General features: G+C 42.3%; 1 protein-coding gene across 5 annotated transcripts in view; it reads right to left on the bottom strand.

Annotated features, from left to right (window-relative positions):
* Positions 1-593: 593 nt before the first annotated feature.
* LOC115199785 (rap guanine nucleotide exchange factor 1) overlaps positions 594-19,531 on the bottom strand; it is a 58,101-nt gene continuing 39,163 nt past the window's right edge. Inside the window, exons 10-26 of one of the 5 annotated variants that reach the window (XM_029762213.1) lie at positions 16,098-16,300; positions 14,173-14,331; positions 12,790-13,044; positions 12,333-12,425; positions 8,693-8,769; positions 8,398-8,503; positions 7,835-7,910; positions 7,390-7,474; positions 6,411-6,503; positions 5,930-6,115; positions 5,625-5,709; positions 5,439-5,533; positions 5,210-5,288; positions 4,986-5,087; positions 4,740-4,837; positions 4,454-4,582; positions 594-2,804 (exon numbers count right to left, since the gene is read on the bottom strand). In XM_029762213.1, the coding sequence (XP_029618073.1) occupies positions 2,654-2,804; positions 4,454-4,582; positions 4,740-4,837; positions 4,986-5,087; positions 5,210-5,288; positions 5,439-5,533; positions 5,625-5,709; positions 5,930-6,115; positions 6,411-6,503; positions 7,390-7,474; positions 7,835-7,910; positions 8,398-8,503; positions 8,693-8,769; positions 12,333-12,425; positions 12,790-13,044; positions 14,173-14,331; positions 16,098-16,300 (2,072 nt within the window). In that variant the 3' untranslated portion in view covers positions 594-2,653. The remainder of the gene's footprint in view (positions 2,805-4,453; positions 4,583-4,739; positions 4,838-4,985; positions 5,088-5,209; positions 5,289-5,438; positions 5,534-5,624; positions 5,710-5,929; positions 6,116-6,410; positions 6,504-7,389; positions 7,475-7,834; positions 7,911-8,397; positions 8,504-8,692; positions 8,770-12,332; positions 12,426-12,789; positions 13,045-14,172; positions 14,332-16,097; positions 16,301-19,531) is intronic. The other 4 variants (XM_029762214.1, XM_029762215.1, XM_029762216.1 and 1 more) reach the window with 4 other exon arrangements.

Here is a 19,531-nt window from a genome sequence, read left to right as displayed (position 1 = left end):
CAGCATGCTAATGGCCATTGAAGGTGAGCATTTGTCTACTGAAGTTGGTTATGACACCAAACTGTAGTCAGGACAAGACCCTGGTGAGGATGACGAGCACACAGATGAGCTTCCCTGAGACGGTTTATGGTTGTGCAAACCCACAGTTTCATCAGCTGTCCACTGGCTGGTCTCAGACGATCCCGCAGGTGAAGAAGCTGATGTGGAGGTCCTGGGCTGACGTGGTTACACAGGGTCTGCGGTTGTGAGTCTGGTTGGAAGTACTGCCAAATTCTCTAAAACAACGTTGGAGCCGGCTTGTGGTAGAGAAATTAATATTAAATTCTCTGGCAACAGCTCTGGTGGACATTCCTGCAGTCAGCATGCCAATTGCACGCTTCCTCAATCTTGAGCCATCTGTGGTGACAAAACTGTACATTTTAGAGTGGCCTTTTATCGTCCCTAGCACAAGGTACACCTGTGTAATGACCATGCTGTTTAATCAGCTTCTTGATTTACCACACAATCAGGTAGATGGATCATCTTGGCAAAGGAGAAATGCTCACTAAAAGGGATGTAAACAAATGTGTGCACAAAATTTGAGAGAAATAAGCTTTTTGTGCGTATGGAAAATTTCTGGGATCTTTTATTTCAGCTCATGAAACCAACACTTTACATGTTGCGTTAATATTTTTGTTCTGTATAAAAGGCCTTCATTCACCATCCAGATTAAACAGTAGAGAGATGGCGACCAGGTCCACTTCTGATTGCTGTAATGTTTCTAATGTTCACTGCTATGTACAGCTCCCTTGACACATATATCACATCACTTTTTTGTTCATTAGATTTTTAAGTGCAAGTACAGTGGGGTCTGGAATTATTGGATCCCTTGATAAAGATATGCAAAAAAGACTGTAAAAATGCAAAAATAAATATTATTTTATACTAATACCATTTTTCAGAGAAAGAGATTGTTTAAAATAAATAAAATAAATAAAAAAGGGTAAAATGTATTGGATCCTGTTTTCAATTCTCCAGCAACCCTCCCCTAGCCAGGATAACGACAAAGCCTTGTTCTAAAATGTTTTATGAAATTGGAGAACACATTCGAAGGGATCTTAGATAATTCCTCCATACAGAATGTTTCCAGATGCTTGATATCCTTCATCTGCGCTAATAGACGGTCTTCTTCAATTCAAACCACAGGTTTTCAATGAGGTTCAAAATGTTGATTTTGTGGTCAATTTACCATTTATTTTTGGATTATTTTTAACATGTGCTTGGGGTTATTGTTTTGCTGGAAGACTCACTTGTGGAAAAGTTTCAGCCTTCTGGCAGAGGCAACCAGGTTTTTGGCTAAAATGTCCGGGTACTTGGTAAAGTTAATGACGCCGTTGACCTTAACAAGGGCGTCACGACTAGTGGAAGCAAAATAGCCCCATATCATTTCAAAATACACCGCCATATCCTACAGTAGAGATGAGGTATTTTCTGCATATGCATTGCTCTTTTGAAAGCCAAACCCAAGGAGCTCTACTTTCGTGTCTTATGACCATAGCACCGGCTCCAACCCAAGTGCCAATGTCGTTTAGCAAAGTCTAGGCGGTGCTATGGTCAGATGACATGAAAATAGAGCTCATTTACCATGCACATCAATAGTGAGTTTGGCTTTCAAAAGAAAAATGCATAGGCAGAAAATACCTCATTCCTACTGTAAAATATGGTGGTAGATCGTTGATGTTATGGGGCTATTTTGCTTCCGCTGGTCCTGGAGCCCTTGTTTAAGGTCAATGGCATCATGAACTTTACCAAGTACCAGGACAATTTATACACAATATATTTATATACAATATAGTTCAGCATTTGTGTTGTTTATTTTACACAGTCTTCTTTGCTCATCTTTATCAAGCGATCCAATAATTCCGGACCCCACTGTATATGAACTTCATGTATCACTTCTCCGCATTTCTGAAGTATAATTTTCACATCCTTTTAAAGAACAAAACAAAAACTGCATTGCATCAGTCAGACAGTATCATACATACAACACTTCCTTGAAAAAAAACAACGTTTTTTTTAATGACAAAATGATGTCTTATGTGCACCAGTAATATATAATTTTTCCACCAGTCTAGAAGCAGACCCAGGTGATGAGTGTCTTTGCTCAAAGTTCTGTACCGCCCATAGCAGTTCTGTGCCATGTCAGGCGATACGGCGTCACAGTTTGTGGCAGCAAAAAAAGGGTCTGGAGTCCCGTATAAAAAAAGTCCAAACCGAGTGACATTGGGCAGTGTTTCCCATGGCCCACATCAGTATGATAAGGTTTTAGTCAGGACAATGTCTTGGGTTGTGAGAGGACAACCCCTAGCGTATCCTGTAATGCTTGGACCATACCCATAATATGGCATCGGGTGGATGAGGTTGGTGACAAAGGTGAACATGAGGAATCTTTTTGCGAGCCTTCCAACACTGCACAGTGTCTCTCTCACTGGCTTTACTCACACACGGACTGAGTGCAATCCCAAACAGAGAATCCCAAGTCTGAGAGGTCCAGAAAAAAATAAAGAATCATCCACAGTCTTTTAGCTGCCTTCACAGTTCTACTTGTTTGTAGTCTCTTGTAATTCCATGATTTTGTAAAATGACCAAAGGTCCAATTCAGCGGGACAAGTTCCTATGTCTTCTCTTCGCGCTCTGTTTTGCGCCGCGTAATGTTCCGAGGTTTGATCTTTAGAGACAGCTCCCACAGAGCCTCCTCTGCCAGGTGGTCGCTGAAGTCATTGAAAAAGGAGACGATGTCGTCGTTGTGTTTCAGATCATAATGCCTGGGAGAGAGGGAGAACACCATCTAAACATTGCAAAGGTGGGAAATTCCAAGGAAAATATCCTAAAATTCCAAAACATTTTTCGGGGGAGAAAGAAAAGTGCATTGAACATAAAGCTGTATGACAGCAACCGACAGATTGGCCACCAGACCTGGGCAGAAAATAGTTATATTTTGAAGTTTATTTGAAAATACCAACTTTTCAAATACTTACGGTAGTCAAATATAGTTTATATAGAGTTTCAACTAAAAGGCAACTATTTTCTTGGATTTTCAAATAAATACAGGTCTCAGAAAACGAAATAATATTTGAAGGTATTTGAATATATATTTATTTGATGCTGCCAAATATTTGATGAACAACAAAAAAACTACAAGTTAGTTGAATTAGTGTAAATATATGATCATAAGCACATAGTTTGAGGGCTCTATAGCCTAGAATTAAAATCATATCAACAATAGAGTAGATAACCTTTACAGCTTCAAAATTACTAACAAATATATTTTCATAATGAGTGATACATAAGTAGCACTTGTTATCAAGTTATAATACATGTGTAGTGACTTTGTGATTATTATAATAGCAACATTGTTATTACATAGGACTTTGGAAATTGCTCTATAATTGCATAATAATGGAGTGGAATAAGTGGAATAAGGAACAGCTACTTTTCCTGTGTACAGAAGAAACAAAAACTCAGCTCATTGCTATGCAATTAAAATGCAATTACCAAAGTATCATGTAACATGCTAATAAAATGTTGCTCAAAAACTGCCTTATTGAATCAACTACAGTCAAGGTAGATGGAAAATCCCTTTAAAGATGGTGTAGTGTGTGTGTGTGTGTGTTTGAAACAAGAACACTTACCCTCAGATGGACAAAAAGGTTCAAACTTTTTTTTTTGCTAAGCATCCAACTTGCTGTTTGCAAATGGCTTTTAATTATAAAATGAATTGCTGCTTTCAACCTTTTCAGTGGCATGTTCAAAGAGTCATGTAGTAGTTGAGCGACACAACATATTTATACTTACCTGTATAAAATATAATTGGTCAATTGGTTTGACTTGATTATGTACACATTGGGCAATGGACATTCAGGAGAATGGACATTTAGAAAATGTATTGTGTAGATGAAATATGACTGTCAGATAAACTGGAATAGTATAGGAGATTGTGTCCTCTCTTCATTCCATTTCTTTCTTTAGCATGCAGTTCCAGATACAGCCCTGTCATTAGTTGAAAGCAGCCAATCCAACAGTTTCAGAAAAGTAGTTACTTCCTGAGATCTGTATTCAAATAGTTTTGAAAAGTAGTCACTTCCTGAGATCTGTATTCAAATAGTTTTGAAAAGTAGTCACTTCCTGAGATCTGTATTCAAATAGTTTTTAAAAGTAGTCACTTCCTGAGATCTGTATTCAAATAGTTTTGAAAAGTAGTCACTTCCTGAGATCTGTATTCAAATAGTTTTGAAAAGTAGTTACTTCCTGAGATTCAAATTGTTTGAAAATGTAGTACTTTTTTGGGATCTGTATTCAAATAGTTGTAGTCACCTCCAAAGTAAATATTTGTTCCCCTGGAAAAATAGTTACTTTCCACAAGGAATAGTTGAAAATAGAGTTCTCCCAGATCTGTTGGCCACTATATACGTACACTTGCTGGAAGCGCCTCATGCTGTCCAGGATATTGAACTGCTGCCAGCGCTTTGAGAAGTTGACCTTCCCGTTGATGAGGTCAGGGTTGCCCAGATGGACAAAGGTTAAGTCCTGGAGGATAAGTCCCCTATGTGTCGTGTGGGAAATAAACAAAACAAGAAACAGTCAGTACAATAAAGACGAGAAATACACAGTAAGCAATACATATCGGAGACGTGCAAATACATTTGTGTCACTTGCGACAACAAATTGCATACATCTTGCAACCCAGCAGTTTGACTTACAGATATGGTATACATGGGGGCTCCACGTCTGCCAGTGCCGCTCGGTAGGCCCGGAACGACGAGGAACTGTCTATCAACGTGCAGTATTCCTCTAGGCCCTGCAAACAGAACAGAACAGTGACAGCCATGTTAACCTCAAACACAACACATGTAGAGATTTAATCTTAGAAGAAGGAAAGATTAACAATAAACCAAATGTTCCAGAGCAATCTTTGGACATCTATTAGACAACACAGTCCAACTCACCTCTGAGGTTGTTTTCTGCCATTCCAGTCTTCGAATGGGAGCTGAATCCAAGGCAGATAATATTGCCAAATACGAGTTGAAATTATTTAGCTTCCGTAAGTGCTGCAAGACAGTGAAGGGAAACCATCTTAAAATGCACTTGAGAATTTGTTGCTTTTTCAACAAACCCTCCCAATACCACCGTTTGCCCATTCTTAAGTATCCAACATTTCAAACAGGTATACCTTCATTATTTTGATGAATTTAAGGAGGAGCTTTTCTCGGTCCTGGGCTTTCTCCTGCAGAATGATTATGGAGCGTACCCTGAGGGAGACACGAAGGAGGAGAGATGCATCAGTTTGTCATCACGTTCTCCAGACCTGGCTGCTTTCCTATCGGAGAGGGCAGTGAAGTGCTGCAGGGACGAAGAGAAGCACCGTGGTGACTAAGTTAAGATTTGGGGCTCAGGCTTACCAGTATGACATGTTGTTAAAGTGCTCTGTGAATTGTGTGAGGTTGGGACTCTTTTCCTCGTTCTGCTCCTTAGCCCAAAGCAACACCTCAGGGATCTGTGTAGAGGGAGACAGAGTCACACGAATAAGGACTTTTTAGAGCGGGGAATCATATGCAGGAGGAGAAAGACATGCTTGGATGCGTTACCTCAATTTTGTAGAAGAGCTCCGCGTCCAGGAGAGTTAGCTGGTCAGCAATCTCGTGACTGCGGAAATCATGCAGGGTCCCTGGTCTGAAGTCGTACACGGGGGACGACAACAAAAAAAAGTAAACATGACCAGAGTTAGAACTAGACACTGTGATACATTGATGTTCAGAAAACACCACAGAATTCTGTTACTGTTGCGGAGCTGAACATTTCTAAAATGGTAACTTTCTCTGAAACAATACAAAATGCAAGGTTTTAGCTGCCACAGTATTCTCCTTCACTAATTGCGGGCGGGCGGGCCTACCTGGCAGCGACACCTCGCGCGGCCAGTGGTTTAAGGGAGTTGGTGTAGCGTAGCAACTTCCTCTGCTCCACCTTGTCCAGGATGTTCTTGCGGAGCACGCGGGCCAGGCTCAGCTCGCCGTTACACACCAGCCTGAACACCAGGTCCATCAGCTGCTTCAGGATGTCCTCCGTCATCTCCACCAGACTGACACACACACACACACACACACACACACACAGTTCCAAAGCCGAGGGAACGGAGGGATGAGAGAGGGGAATGAGAGTGGTGGTGAAGGAGCAAAAAAGACAGGAAAAAGACACGAGGCGTTTAATTGAAAGTGAATCATGACCAGTTAAGCCCTCCCCCCTTTCGCAAAAGGAAATGCGAATAAGAATCATTTAAGTCTGCACCGACATTGTAGGACATGAAAAATGGTCTTTGCAGAGTGTAGGTTTTTGATAGACAGTTTTCTAGTCAAATGACAGCCTAGGGAACTCACCACAGCTCGTCCACCACACGGACCAGAACGAAGAAGGTGTTTTTGCTGACTCTCTTCTTGAAGGTGTCTGGGCTGTGACTAAATCTGGTGTATGTGTGGAGGGGTTAAGCGAAACAAACCGTCTCCAATCTTACAATATTCAGTGTTTACGTCTAACGTAAGGATTTTGCTTCCCATTCCCTATTGTCTCAACCAAGCAGGCTTTGTTGAAGGAAGCTCTCTGTCCACATTAGTCAAGGGCAAGCCACCAAAAACCTGTTTCTTCTCTACATAGATAATGTTATGAATATGAACGCTGTGGTTCAAAACTTGTCAAAGTTGCACATTCATTTGTGTGTTCATCCTTGTATAAGGTCAAGCAACACGTTACCGGTCCATCACTGATCCAGGTGAACCCCCGAAATGAGGAAATATGTTTTAAGCATGTACAGTGGTTCTTAGTTAATATAAGATGTTTTAGCAGCTGTACTTGGCATAACAAGGGCCATCATTGCTTATGACTGCTAGCTAAACTAAAGACCGCACAACATTTGCTAGGTAACACAGCTCTCAAAACATTCAAGGTCCTGACAGCTACATAAAGCGTTGTTCTGGCATCTGAGAAAAATCTATCACCTTCGAACAGCTTCTTATCTCGTATTATTTCGGAATTTCTCCGGTCCAGTACATAAGTTGCTTTCTGCAAGCATGGACAATGGAACATGTGTAACACTTGTAACCAAGGTGTAACATGGGAACCTCAGCTAGGGGAAATTACCCAAAATGCACTATGATTTCAAAACTGTACCTTTTATTTATAATATGTAATTAAATGTGCAACTTTTAACCCACACAGTGTTCATATTCATAAAATGATGTACGTAATGATGTTGAAACTAGGCAGTTTCGTTTCCTGGGTCACAGAACACTTTTTCTGAAGCCTTTTTTTGGTGGGTGACCCCTTGGACTACATGTGAGATGTGAAGCATGGAAAGGATATCTGCAGTGCAGCTTTTTGATGAGGTCCTCGGGGGTTATAAACGTTCTGTACGTCGTCAGGAAAGCCTCACAGTACAAGACAAGATCTGGAAAAGAAGACCCCACAGGAGATCACTAAATATCCTCTCGTTTGTCAAGAGCTCCCATACAAGGGAAGGAAAGTCTGGGTCTATTACGGAAAAAGACGTATTATTGACAGTAACACATTCAACTTCGGTAGGTCATCACAAAATAAACATCAAAATATCAAAAAACCCTACTTGGTTTTATATGAAAAACATTGGCATACAGAAGCACGACATACAGTGCTGTTGAATCCAGTAATTATGAGGTATAGAAGCAGGAGGGTGGGGAGAGACCCGCCCTACTGAGTGGACACAGACCACATGTACTAGTCTCCTCTGGGGGATGTGTGTGTCTGTGTACGCTACGGAGGTCATACATACCTTTGCGGTCTGTTTCCGTGGCGTGGACTAATAAAATATCCCCCGATCCGGCTCGGACATCTGGACCGTCGTCGCTCTGGTATCACACGGACAGATGAAAAAGTTGTACGGGGAGAGAGGATTAGCCTAAGCGTTGACTCCGTGATGAGTCCCAGTGTAGCCCTACGAGTGACTATCCTGATTAAACCGTACCGACAATATAGAAAAATAGGTTTTGAAAAGCCAGACTTGTTAGCCGCGAGAGGGTTATCTATAAGGAGATATGCTCTACTAAAGCTGGTCTGACCTTGCCAACTCTAGCTTTTCGCCGATAATCACATACTTATCATCTACTGTGAGATTGTAACATTGAGTTACAGAGGCATGGGGTAGCAGAGGACAAGCTCTCTGTAAGCAGCTTTGGGGTGGAGGCTTATTTAGTATTATGAGTATCCTTCTTGTAGATTCCTATGAAGTATCTCGTAGAAAGAGGCCTTTCCTGTGATTCTAAACGGATGGAGCTGAAAGAGCCTCGAGGTAAAATGGACTGACCCTCAATAGTAGAAACTAAGAAGCACGTTTACCTCCTGCTTTAGTGTTATCCGGGACATGATCTCCATGTGATCGATGAGGGAAAGTTCATCCGTCTCCTCGCTACTCGGCCCTTCTTCTGAGGACTTTTGCCTTCGGCTGAGAGAGAGAGAAAAAGATTACAACGAAAAGGGGGAGGGGGTGGAGGGTGATTTAAGATGCAATATCAAAATCATTATAGGTTCACTTGTTAAATTGCCGAATCCTTCCTATTGTCAATCGAGAGTAGGAACAATGGAGAATGATGAACTAACAGAAGGGACAGTCCGTCATGGCATGGGCACTCACCTGTCATTGCACGTGTCCTTGCACAGTGGGTTCTCTGAGGCAGTGTCCTCCAGTGAGTCATCTATGGCGGATGAGTCCTGACAATGACACACAGCGTAGTTAGGACAGGGACAGGTCTCGCACCAAATCCAGCAGCCTGAGTACTTGTTCATTAGGGCATGCAATGGAAAACATTTGGAAATGTTTTGAAGTGGAAAACTAAAAATGTGAGATTCTCATTGGACATTTCTATCCCTGTTTCAGTACATGGTCTTCTGTTTGGTGCCTAATGAACATGACCCTGAGGTCATGTTAAAAGGTGAAAATGCTTTCTTAGTTAGGTAGATGTGATCGTACGTTACGCTGTTTAAGCAACTTAGTATTCAGTGAGTAGTTCAGTCAGGTTTGAGTAAAACAGGCAATGGTAGTTCACACACTATCATAATCAATACTGTATGCATACATGCATAACTCCAGCCTTCTCTAGTGCAACAGTAAATATACAGGTAAGAGAAATGGTTCAAATCGTTTTTTCCACCTTTTATTTTTCTGATAAGTGTTTCTAAAATCCCCTAAAATATATTTTTTGTGTACTGTAGGCTTACCCTGGCATGACGTTTTGATAACTGTGTAAATCTCTCTAGGACAAGGTGACTTTTATCAATATATTCACCTGTATTTACCCCCCCAAAATGAAATTCTAAGAGAGATTGACATGGTTATTGGAACGTCACGCCAGGGTAAGCCTACACGAAACACAGCCCTTATTTTAAGTGTTTCTTAAATTCCCTATGGGAAAAATGAATGGTGGAAAAACAATTGGAACCATTTCCGAGTTTGACTGCTAGGTTTTATGGGTATTATGACACCTCCACTGTGGGGCTCTATACAGTGCCTTCAGAAAGCATTCGCAGCCCTAGCCTTATTCCAATTTTTGTTGTGTTACAAAGTGGGATTAAAATGGATTTAAATTGCATTTGTTTGTCAATGATCTATCTTGGATTTGCCCTAAACATAATACTTTGTATTCAGGACAAAAAGGTAATTACTTTGCCACATTTTTTGCAGTATTACTTTAGTGTCTTGTTGTAAACTTGTTGAAATATTTTTTCTTCTGTACAGGCTTCCTTCTTTTCACTCTGTCATTTAGGTTAATATTGTGGAGTAACTACAATGTTGTTGATCCATCCTCAGTTTTCTCCTATTACAGCCATTAAACTAACTGTTTTAAAGTCACAATTGGCCTCATGGTGAAATCCCTTAGCGGTTTCTTTCCTCTCTGGCAACTGAGTTAGGAAGGACGCCTGTATCTTTGGAGTGACGGTCTATTGATACACCATCCAAAGTGTAACTTAACCATGATCAAACGGATATTCAATATAGGTTTTTGTTTTTTTAACCCCTCTAACAATAGGTGCCCTTCTTTGCGAGGAATTGGAAAACCTCCCTGGTCTTTGTGCTTGAATCTGTGTTTGAAATTCCCTGCTCGACTGAAGGGCATTACAGATAATTGTGTGTGTGGGGTACAGAGATTCAAAATCATGTTAAACACTATTATTGCACACAGTGAGTCCATGCAACTTACACTATATATACACAGAAGTGTGTGGACACCCCTCAAATTAGTGGATTCGGATATTTCAGCCACACTCGTTGCTGACAGGGGTTTATTATCCAGCCCACAGCCATGGAATCTCCATAGACAAACAGTTGCAGTAGAATGGCCTTACTGAAGAGCTCAGTGATAGGATGCCACCTTTACAACAAAGTTCATTCTGCCTTGCTAGAGTTGTCCCGGTCAACTGTAAGTGCTGTTATTGTGAAGTGGAAACGTCAACAGCAGCTCAGCCGCAAAATGATAGGCCACACAAGCTCCCAGAACGGGACCGCTGAGTGCTGAAGCCCGTAGCGCGTAAAAATCATCTGTCCTCGGTTGCAACACTCACTACCGAGTTCCAAACTGCGTCTGGAAGCAACGTCAGCACAATAACTGTTAGTTGGGAGCTTCAAGAAATGGGTTTCCATGGCCGAGCAGCAGCACACAAGCCTAAAATCACCATGCATAATGTCAAGCGTCGGCTGGAGTGGTGTAAAGCTTGCCGCCAATGGACTCTGGAGCAGTGGAAACGCGTTCTCTGGAGGGATGAATCCCACTTCACCATCTGGCAGTCCGACGGACGAATCTGGGTTTGGCGGATTCCAGGAGAACGCTACCTGCCCGAATGCATAGCACCAACTGTAAAGTCTGGTGGAAAAGCTTGATGGTCTGGAGCTGTTTTTCATGGCTCAGGCTAGGACCCTTAGTTCCAGTGAAGGGAAATCTTAACGCTACAGCATACAGTGACATTCTAGACAATTCTGTGCTTCCAACTTTGTGGCAACAGTTTGGGGAAGGTCCTTTCCTGTTTCAGCATGATAATTCCCCTGTGCACAGAGGTCTATACATAAATGGTTTGACGAGATCGGTGTGGAACTTGACTGGCCTGCACAAAGTCCTGACCTCAACCCCATCGAACACCTTTGGGATGAATTGGAACGCTGACTGTGAGCCAGGCCTAATCGCCAAACATCAGTACCCGACCTCACGAATGCTCTTGTGGCTGAATGGAAGCAAGTCCCTGCAGCAATGTTCCAACATCTAGTGGAACGCCTTCCCAGAAGAGTGGAGGCTGTTATAGGGGGACCAACTCAATATTAATGGCCCTGATTTTTGGAATGAGATGTTCGATGAGCACGTGTCCATATACTTTTGGTCATGTTGTGTATTGAGACTTGTTAAGAACATTTTTACTCCAGAATTTATTTAGTCTTGCCATAACAATAAGGGGTTGAATACTTATTGACTCAAGACATTTCAGCTTTTCTTTTTTAATGACTTTTGGAAAAAACATGATTCCACTCTGACATTATGGGGAATTGTGTGTAGGCCAGTGATAAAATCTGAATTGAATCCATTTTAAATTCAGGCTGTAACACAACAAAATGTGGAAAAAGTCAAGGGGTGTGAATCATTCCTGAAGGCACTGTACGTACACCCATCTCCACCCCAAAAGGAGATGCTCTAAGAGGCCAGTGTTTTTTTTTATGTGGGGAGAACTGAGTGAGAATGACTTAAGAAATAAACTGGGTGATTAGTCATTTTATTGGATTATATCATCCCTGATAAAAAGCTTGATGGAAGAAGTTAAGTACAGGGACTAAACACAAAGGCATTAATGCTTCCAGTTGAAATGAGTTACTACGATCTGAACCTGACCCAACGGTCGGGGACAACCCCTGGTGGCTTTAACGGCCAAATGTCAAGTCTGAACGTGATAAAATGTCTCACTGTGACTTGGAGACAAACCCTCATTCAGACAATGACAGGAGGTGACTTTGGTGACCTTTGAGGTTATAGTAGGACATGGGGACAGTCCAGTGGCAGAGGGGGTTTTGGAAAAGGAGGACAACCCATGGTAATGTACAGACAGTCAGCGAAGCAGGGCATGCCAAGCGGTCGAAGAGACGGTGAACCCTGAGAAGTCAAGGTCGAGTTCAAAATGGGGTTAGATTGTGAGGTCCGTTGTCAGTCATGGTGCCCTGTGTTTGTGAAAGCCCCCCGCTCTCTCCGCTCTCTTCTTTTTCTCATGCCGCCTCTCTCTGCTAAGGCTACGCTACTTACTCGGCGGGAGAGCGGCCCGTCTCCTTTGGCTTGGCTGGATGAGTACAGATTGACGTACTCTCCCTCCCCGACTTCCTCATTAGCGCTTTCACTCTACGGAGGAAAAAGGAGGACAGCAAAGAGAATGACAGATGCCAGGAAAAAGCAAATGTGTTTAAAAAAAAACGAAAGGGTACTGCGAATGCGAAAGCTGCTCGCAGTAAGCCGGACAAAACAAACAAGTAGCTATATCATCTCAAGTGAAACCACTAAGAACCAATTGTTCCAAATCACCACAGCATACATAGGCTACAGCCTGTTTTTTTAACTTAAGGCTTGGCCTATTTTCAAGGACAAGAACATCAAGTTCCTGACATTGAAACAATGTTTAGAACCTACTCTAGATCTGCCCCCCCCCCCCTGCTTCATAGACAATCCCATTGTCAAACACTTGTCACAACACACAGCTAGGGCTCACCAAAGAGGTTTGACGAGTGTCAGAGAAAGAAGAGTCAGTGGGAAGGCAGACTGCAAGAGAGCCACCAGAGCTGTCCAGTGAGCCGTTGGCCACCAGCACAGGGTCAGGGCTGCCAGTGCCCGGGGCAGCTAGGTCCATGCTCTGCGATTGGTGGACAATGGGAGAGTGGGAAGAGACAGATGAGAGGAGATATGGAATGGAAGACTGGCAGAGAGGCGCAAAGTCCTGAGAATAGGACCGGAGAATTGTCTTATGCTGAGTGAGCGAGGGCGAGAAAAGAGGGAAAGAGAAAGAGAGATTAAGTTCAAACCTATTCGAGAGATGTAAAAGGTTAGAGTGTAAAAATGTGAAGAAAAAAAAATGAATAATTGAAGAAAGAAGCATTGGCATTCTTGCCATCAGAAAACAATATGACTGTAGGCTATATTGTGTATATGACTGGTTAGTCAGTGGCTAGAATTCCTATTCCAACTCAGTCTCTTCAAAATGACATTTTCACAAAATGTGCTTGTTGTAAGTCTGTTGTAATATCTGTTGAATATCCCATGCATATGGGTTTAACTGCAACAAGGATAAACCGTTCTTCAGCAAGAACAAGTCAATCATCCTCATCATTGCGCCAAAATTACATCATTAGGCAGAAAAGAATAGTGAACATGCATTTTGATAGGCTTGTATACTTTAATAATAATCACGGACGAGCCAGTTTTAAAAGGAATGACATCAGTTGATTCAAATAACTGTAATACTCATACTGGTCTGAATCATCTTTGATCTGTATGCTTTGCATGTGCCACATTTCACAAACGCTGGATGAAAAAACACATGTTAAGTGCATCCTTTCTCTCTGACAACGATTGTCATTAGGAGTGTGTAAACATTGAGAGGTCTGGCAGAGAGTGAAGAATGAAAGTTGGTTTGTCAGTGAGTGCGTATTTTTGTTGCCCAAGATACTCCCTTATTAGCAGCCGAACACGTCGTGTACAACGGCTAATAAATGAACTCGCTGGATTATTAGTTCTACAGCAGGAGCGGAGTCTGAAGCGGAGCAGACCAGGGTTCAACTAGTATTGGTTTTTCTGCACTCGATCCAGGTTGCCTGGCGCAGTGGGACGAGTGGAGTACACCACTCTCCAGGCAGCATAGAGCTAGATCATGTAGAGAGATAGTCCCATCTCTACACTAGACAGGTTCAATGAAACTCCCCCTTTCTTTTTATTTAGCACCGCACTTTAGCCCCGACTTGCCTGGTTAAATAAAGTTCAAATATAGAAAGTCATAGAAAGAAAAATACTATTTGAAGTCAAGTCTGCTGTAGAGAGTGAGCAGAGAAGCAGATATAGAGAGACAGACAGGCAGACAGGCCCATTGAGTGTCACTCACCACGGGGGTGGTCAGGGAGGCCTGGCGGCTCAGGAAGGAGTTAGAGACGGACATGCTGAGCGCAGACCCCACCTCCTCCACCACCGCAGCCTGCGACTGCTGGAGATGGCAGGAGAGAGAGGATGAGGACGAGGAAGAGGGAGACGCAGAGTGGGAGGCCTGGAAGGGAGGGGGGGGAAAGTAGAGAGAGAGAGAGAGGAGCAGAGATAAAGTGCAGTGGGAGATGTTAGTTAGCGGAAAAAGACGTAGGTTTACGCAGATAGTTAAGCACACAATAGAAGCAGCAGGAAAGAAGAGGCTTGATGGACTAAAATACTGTTACAGCAGACAAAGCGTTAAAGTAGAGTCACACTAGTCCTAAGCGTTCGCTAATATTCTACGGTTACCTCAGTATTACGAATCGCTCTGATGGAGAGTGGGCTTTCCAGAAAGAAAAAAAGGAATGAGATTTGATGAGTGCAATGGAAAATAAGCAACAACAGAAAACGGAAGAGATTGGACAGTAAATCAAATGCAAAATTTGAACACAACGTCATGGCAAAAGGGAAAACGTAGAAACGTTCTCCATCTCATACATGACAATTGCTGTGAGTTAGGGAGGGAATGGACATTTCAGACCCGAGACCACATGTAGCCGACAGTGAGCAACACCACATGCTTTACCAGAGAGAGCTAGGCCTGAATGAGATTCATCCACCACACAATTCTGGCTCAGCTGGGTACTCGACAGCAATTTAAAATACTTTAGCTCGGATTCCATATCCTATATATTGTGTATATAATTTACAAACTACTGTTGCAATTCAAGCTATGCCTACATACTGTGCAAAGCAGGTGACTGGCCTAAATGTACATAACTCGCTACTTTCTCAGCTTTTGACCAGTTGTAGGTGGACTTTCTGCTCAGGGAGAAGTCTATTCATTCCGGCAATCAGAAAGTACACCCAGTGGACATGACTTAACAGCCAGCCCAGAAACAACTTTTTCATTACATGAAACACAAAACACCCTTTCCTCGCCCTCCCTACATCTATAGCTTCAAACCAATCCTTGTTTTCTTTCCCTGCTGCAGAGAGATTTCTGGGACGTGACCAGTCTTAATCTACACCCAATATGTACTCGGATGCAGTAATCCCGAAGACCAAACAAAAGAACGTGCAGAAATGTTTCTCACATTTTGATCTGCTTTAGATACGGTGTGTAAAAAAATATATTTGTAAATCGTGGATAAACCTTGAGCATGGATTTCCTCATTTATATCAATTCCTTTTTCAAACCATGAATGTCTGGTACGGAGATAGTGGCATTAAATTGAACATGGGAAGTGAACTACTACAGCCTTGCAGTGGTCTCAAACAATCACAACAATAGCAAAAATGATGAAATCAAAGACAAGCCTTGTGGTGGGATGTAAGATGGGACGTCATGGAGGGTGATGAACTAGTCTGTACAAAAGGCCAAATCGTCTTGTGCCATCGGGTACTTTTTCACCCCTGTGACAGATATCGTAGCAATTTCAATTCTACCATAGAACCGATTGTAAATCTGATGCCGAAAAAGCATTTAAATAGATTTTTATGTATAGAAGTAGTGTTGGGAGATGTGTTACCACTACCAAGGGCTCTGCAGCATCGCTTGTCATTTGGATGTTCAGGACTTTCAATTCACCCTGCTTTTCTTCCTCCATTATATATGCATGGGAGAAAACATTCTGGACTCACTCGCCGCTCAATCTAACAGACTTGGAACAATATATCATGAGAAAATGAGTTACTTTAAATGTATATGCATTGGGCCAAAAGGCATAGTAAGCGATGGATGTGCATGTACAGGGTGGGCTGGTGTACTGTACGCTGTGCTACTGGTGGGTGTGAGGCCTCGGTGTGGCTTCAGTGTGTGAGGTGAGCTGTTGGGCTGTAGCTCACCAGCTGCCTCTGTTTGGGTGGCAGTGCCGGGGGTGGGACGGGCTCATGAACAGAGTCATTGCTGCTATACGAGTCGTTGAAGCTGTAGACTTCCTGGAAGCGCTTGTTGCGTTGCTCGTAGATGCTCTCGCTCTGCGGTGTCTGGTAGAAGAGTGAGGGCTGGGGCTCCGAGTAGTCCTCCACAAACTGCATGTACTTCAGTACTGTGGGGGCGAGATGTGCACACACACACACAAAAAACAACAATCATGACAATGCGTTAGCGGATGACAATGACAGTGTCCTTCTGAGTATCTCAAACCGTGTCACATTGATTAAGGGCCTAGGCGAGCAGTGTTTTTTAAATCTACACGTCAATCGTTGGTTTAAAACTGAGAACTTCTCTCTATCCCGTAAATTCTAACATTGGAAAATGAAAGTTGAATGAAGAATGTTCATTAAGTGAATTCAATTCAAACCAGCTCCACTTAAAAACAAGAAAAGCATATTTTTGGGGAAATGAGGGCAGTCCCCGACCCCAAAGAAATCTTGGTCGACCGAGAGTCGCCCTGTTCTTTCGACCAATAGATTGGTCGAAATGTTGAAACGTATTTTTTCATACACAGACAAACAAACCCTATGCGTTTGAATAAAATCAACTACATATGCATTGAGCTTGTCTGATGCTTTAAGCACACCGTTTTATTAAATAATTAAGACAAGAAATTACCCAAGAAAGACCACGTTGGTCACACTGTGTTAAAAAATGACAGCAAGGGCCTGTGTGACTGGCGCATGTTGTCTCACTCACCTGCCTACTGAAAAGGCACCACAGCACAGCAAGTGTTTATTGCGCTGTCCATGCTGAAGCTGCAACATCATGTCAGCCATTTAGTTTCTTACTTGTTTCTGACTGGAAAGTTCTGCTACCGAAATCCCTTATTTGTTTAGGAAAAACTTTCCCTATTCCCTCAACCCTTGCTCTCTTTATATGTGACCAATAGGGCCTGACCTATAGCCTATCATAATCACATCAATAAACTGGTTCTAACAAATTTGGAACACAGTAACACCTGACAGCAAAATGGATGCGGAGGACGTGAAAAAGAAACTGGAAACGGGCGAATGTTTACTGGTTGCTCAGGAGGGAAAGGGGAAGTCAGATCTGTGGAAGACATTTGACTTAGTTGTGGAAGCTACTGGAGATCCAGAAAAAGGAGGGTACAGGAGCGAGAGCTGCGTGCATATTACATGTGACAAACAGGTGCTGTTAGATTACAATATAATTTTTCTGCCTGTTTGGAACAGTGTAAACACTAATTAAAAGTAATAAGACTTTAACAAAAATATTTTTGTAAAGCCTTAATTACAGCAGACAAATCTGTGAAATTGCTTTATCCGACATTTTGCCGTTGCTGGCGGCTTGGCGCTAACGGCATCAGTAGGCTTTTAAACAAACACTCAAACAAGCAACAGAAGCAACATCTGCCTTACTTCTGTAGATATACAGTGCCTTTCGGAAAGTATTCAGCCCTTTACTTATTTTTACATTACAGCCTTATTCTAAAATGGATTAAATACAAAAAAAAATCCTCAGCAACCTACACACAATACCCCATAACAACAAAGCGAAAACTTTAAAAAAAAATTGCGGGACATTTATTAAAAATAAAAAAAGAGAAATACCTAATTTACATAAGTATTCAGACCCTCCTGTTCCCATTGATCATCCTCGAGATGGATCTACAACTTGATTGGAGTCAACCTGTGGTAAATTCAATTGATTGGACATGATTTGGAAAGGCTGTCTATTTATTTATTACCTGTCTATTTATTTTTATTTTACCTTTAACTAGGCAAGTCTATTTAAGGTCCCACAGTTGACTGTGTATGTCAGAACAAAAACCAAGCCATGAGGTCGAATGAATTGTCTGTAGAGCTCCAAGACAGCATTGTGTCGAGGCACAGATCTGGGGAAGGGTTCCAAAAAATGTCTGCATCATTGAAGGTCCCCAAGAACACATCATTCTTAAATGGAAGAAGTTTGAAACCACAAAGACTTTTCCTAGAGTTGGCCGCTTGGCCAAACTGAGCAATCATGGGAGAAGGGCCTTGGTCAGGGAGGTGACCAACAACCTGATGGTCACTCTGACAGAGCTCTGGAGTTCCTCTGTGGAGATGGGAGAACCTTCTAGAAGGAAAACCATCTCTGCAGCACTCCACCAATCAGGCCTTTATGGTACAGTGCCCAGATGGAAGCCACTCCTCAGTAAAAGGCACATGACAGCCGGCTTGGAGTTTGCCAAAAGGCACCCAGAGACTCTCAGACCATGAGAAACAATATTCTCTGGTCTGATGAAACCAAGATTGAACTATTTGGCCTGAATGCCAAGCATTACATCTGGAAGAAACCTGGCACCATCCCTACGATGAAGCATGGTGGCAGCATCATGCTGTGGGGATATTTTTCAGTGGCAGGGACTGGGAGACTAGTAAGGATTGAGGCAAACATGAACAGAGCAAAGTACAGAGAGATCCTTGGTGAAAACCTGCTCCAGAGCGCTCTCAGACCAGGACCTCAGACTGGGGAGAAGGTTCACCTTCCAACAGGACAACAACCCTAAGCACACAGCCAAGACAATGCAGGAGTGGCTTCGGGACAAGTCTCAATGTCCATGAGTGGCCCAGCCAGAGCCCGGACATCTCTGGAGAAACCTGAAAATAGCTGTGCAGCAACACTCCCCATCCAACCTGACAGAGCTTGAGAGGATCTGCAGAGAAGAATGGGAGACACTCCCCAAATACAGAGGTGCCATGCTTGTAGTGTAATACCGAATCGATGCTGTAATCGCTGCCAAAGGTGCTTCAACAAAGTACTGAGTAAAGTCTTTGAATAGTTATGTACATTATATACTTCAGTTATTTTTGTATAAATTAGCAACAATTTCTAAAAACCTGTTTTTGCTTTGTCATTACAGGGTAATGTCTGTAAATAGATGAGGGAAAAAAACAATTTAATCAATTTTAGAATACGGCTTAAATGTAACAATGTGGAAAAAGTCAAGGGGTCTGAATACTTTCCGGAGGCGCTGTATGTGGATGATGTATAAAGCCAGGCACATTTAACAGTTAGGCTATTGATAATAGACCTAATTAAGTTGGGGTTTCCTCTCACCTCAATTTCCTTAGACATTTAGGCAAGGGCTGTTTCCTCGTCTCTGCTGCTACTGCCTCCGCCACATTGTTCTCAATCCCAATATGCTAGTTAACTATGCTGATATGCACATAGCAACATAGGGAAAGGCAGCTATTTCTACAGCGCATTTAAGATTAAGTTTCAGAACCACAGACAGCGACCGTATCCAACACGGGAGAAAGCCCATTTGTTATAAAAGATTTGATTTATTAGTGTTGCATCACTATTTTTTACATAAAATATAACCATATACAATTTC

This window comes from Salmo trutta, chromosome 9 (genome assembly GCF_901001165.1).
Source record: "Salmo trutta chromosome 9, fSalTru1.1, whole genome shotgun sequence".
NCBI lineage: Eukaryota > Metazoa > Chordata > Actinopteri > Salmoniformes > Salmonidae > Salmo > Salmo trutta.
This window is presented reverse-complemented; position numbering and strand designations above follow the sequence as displayed.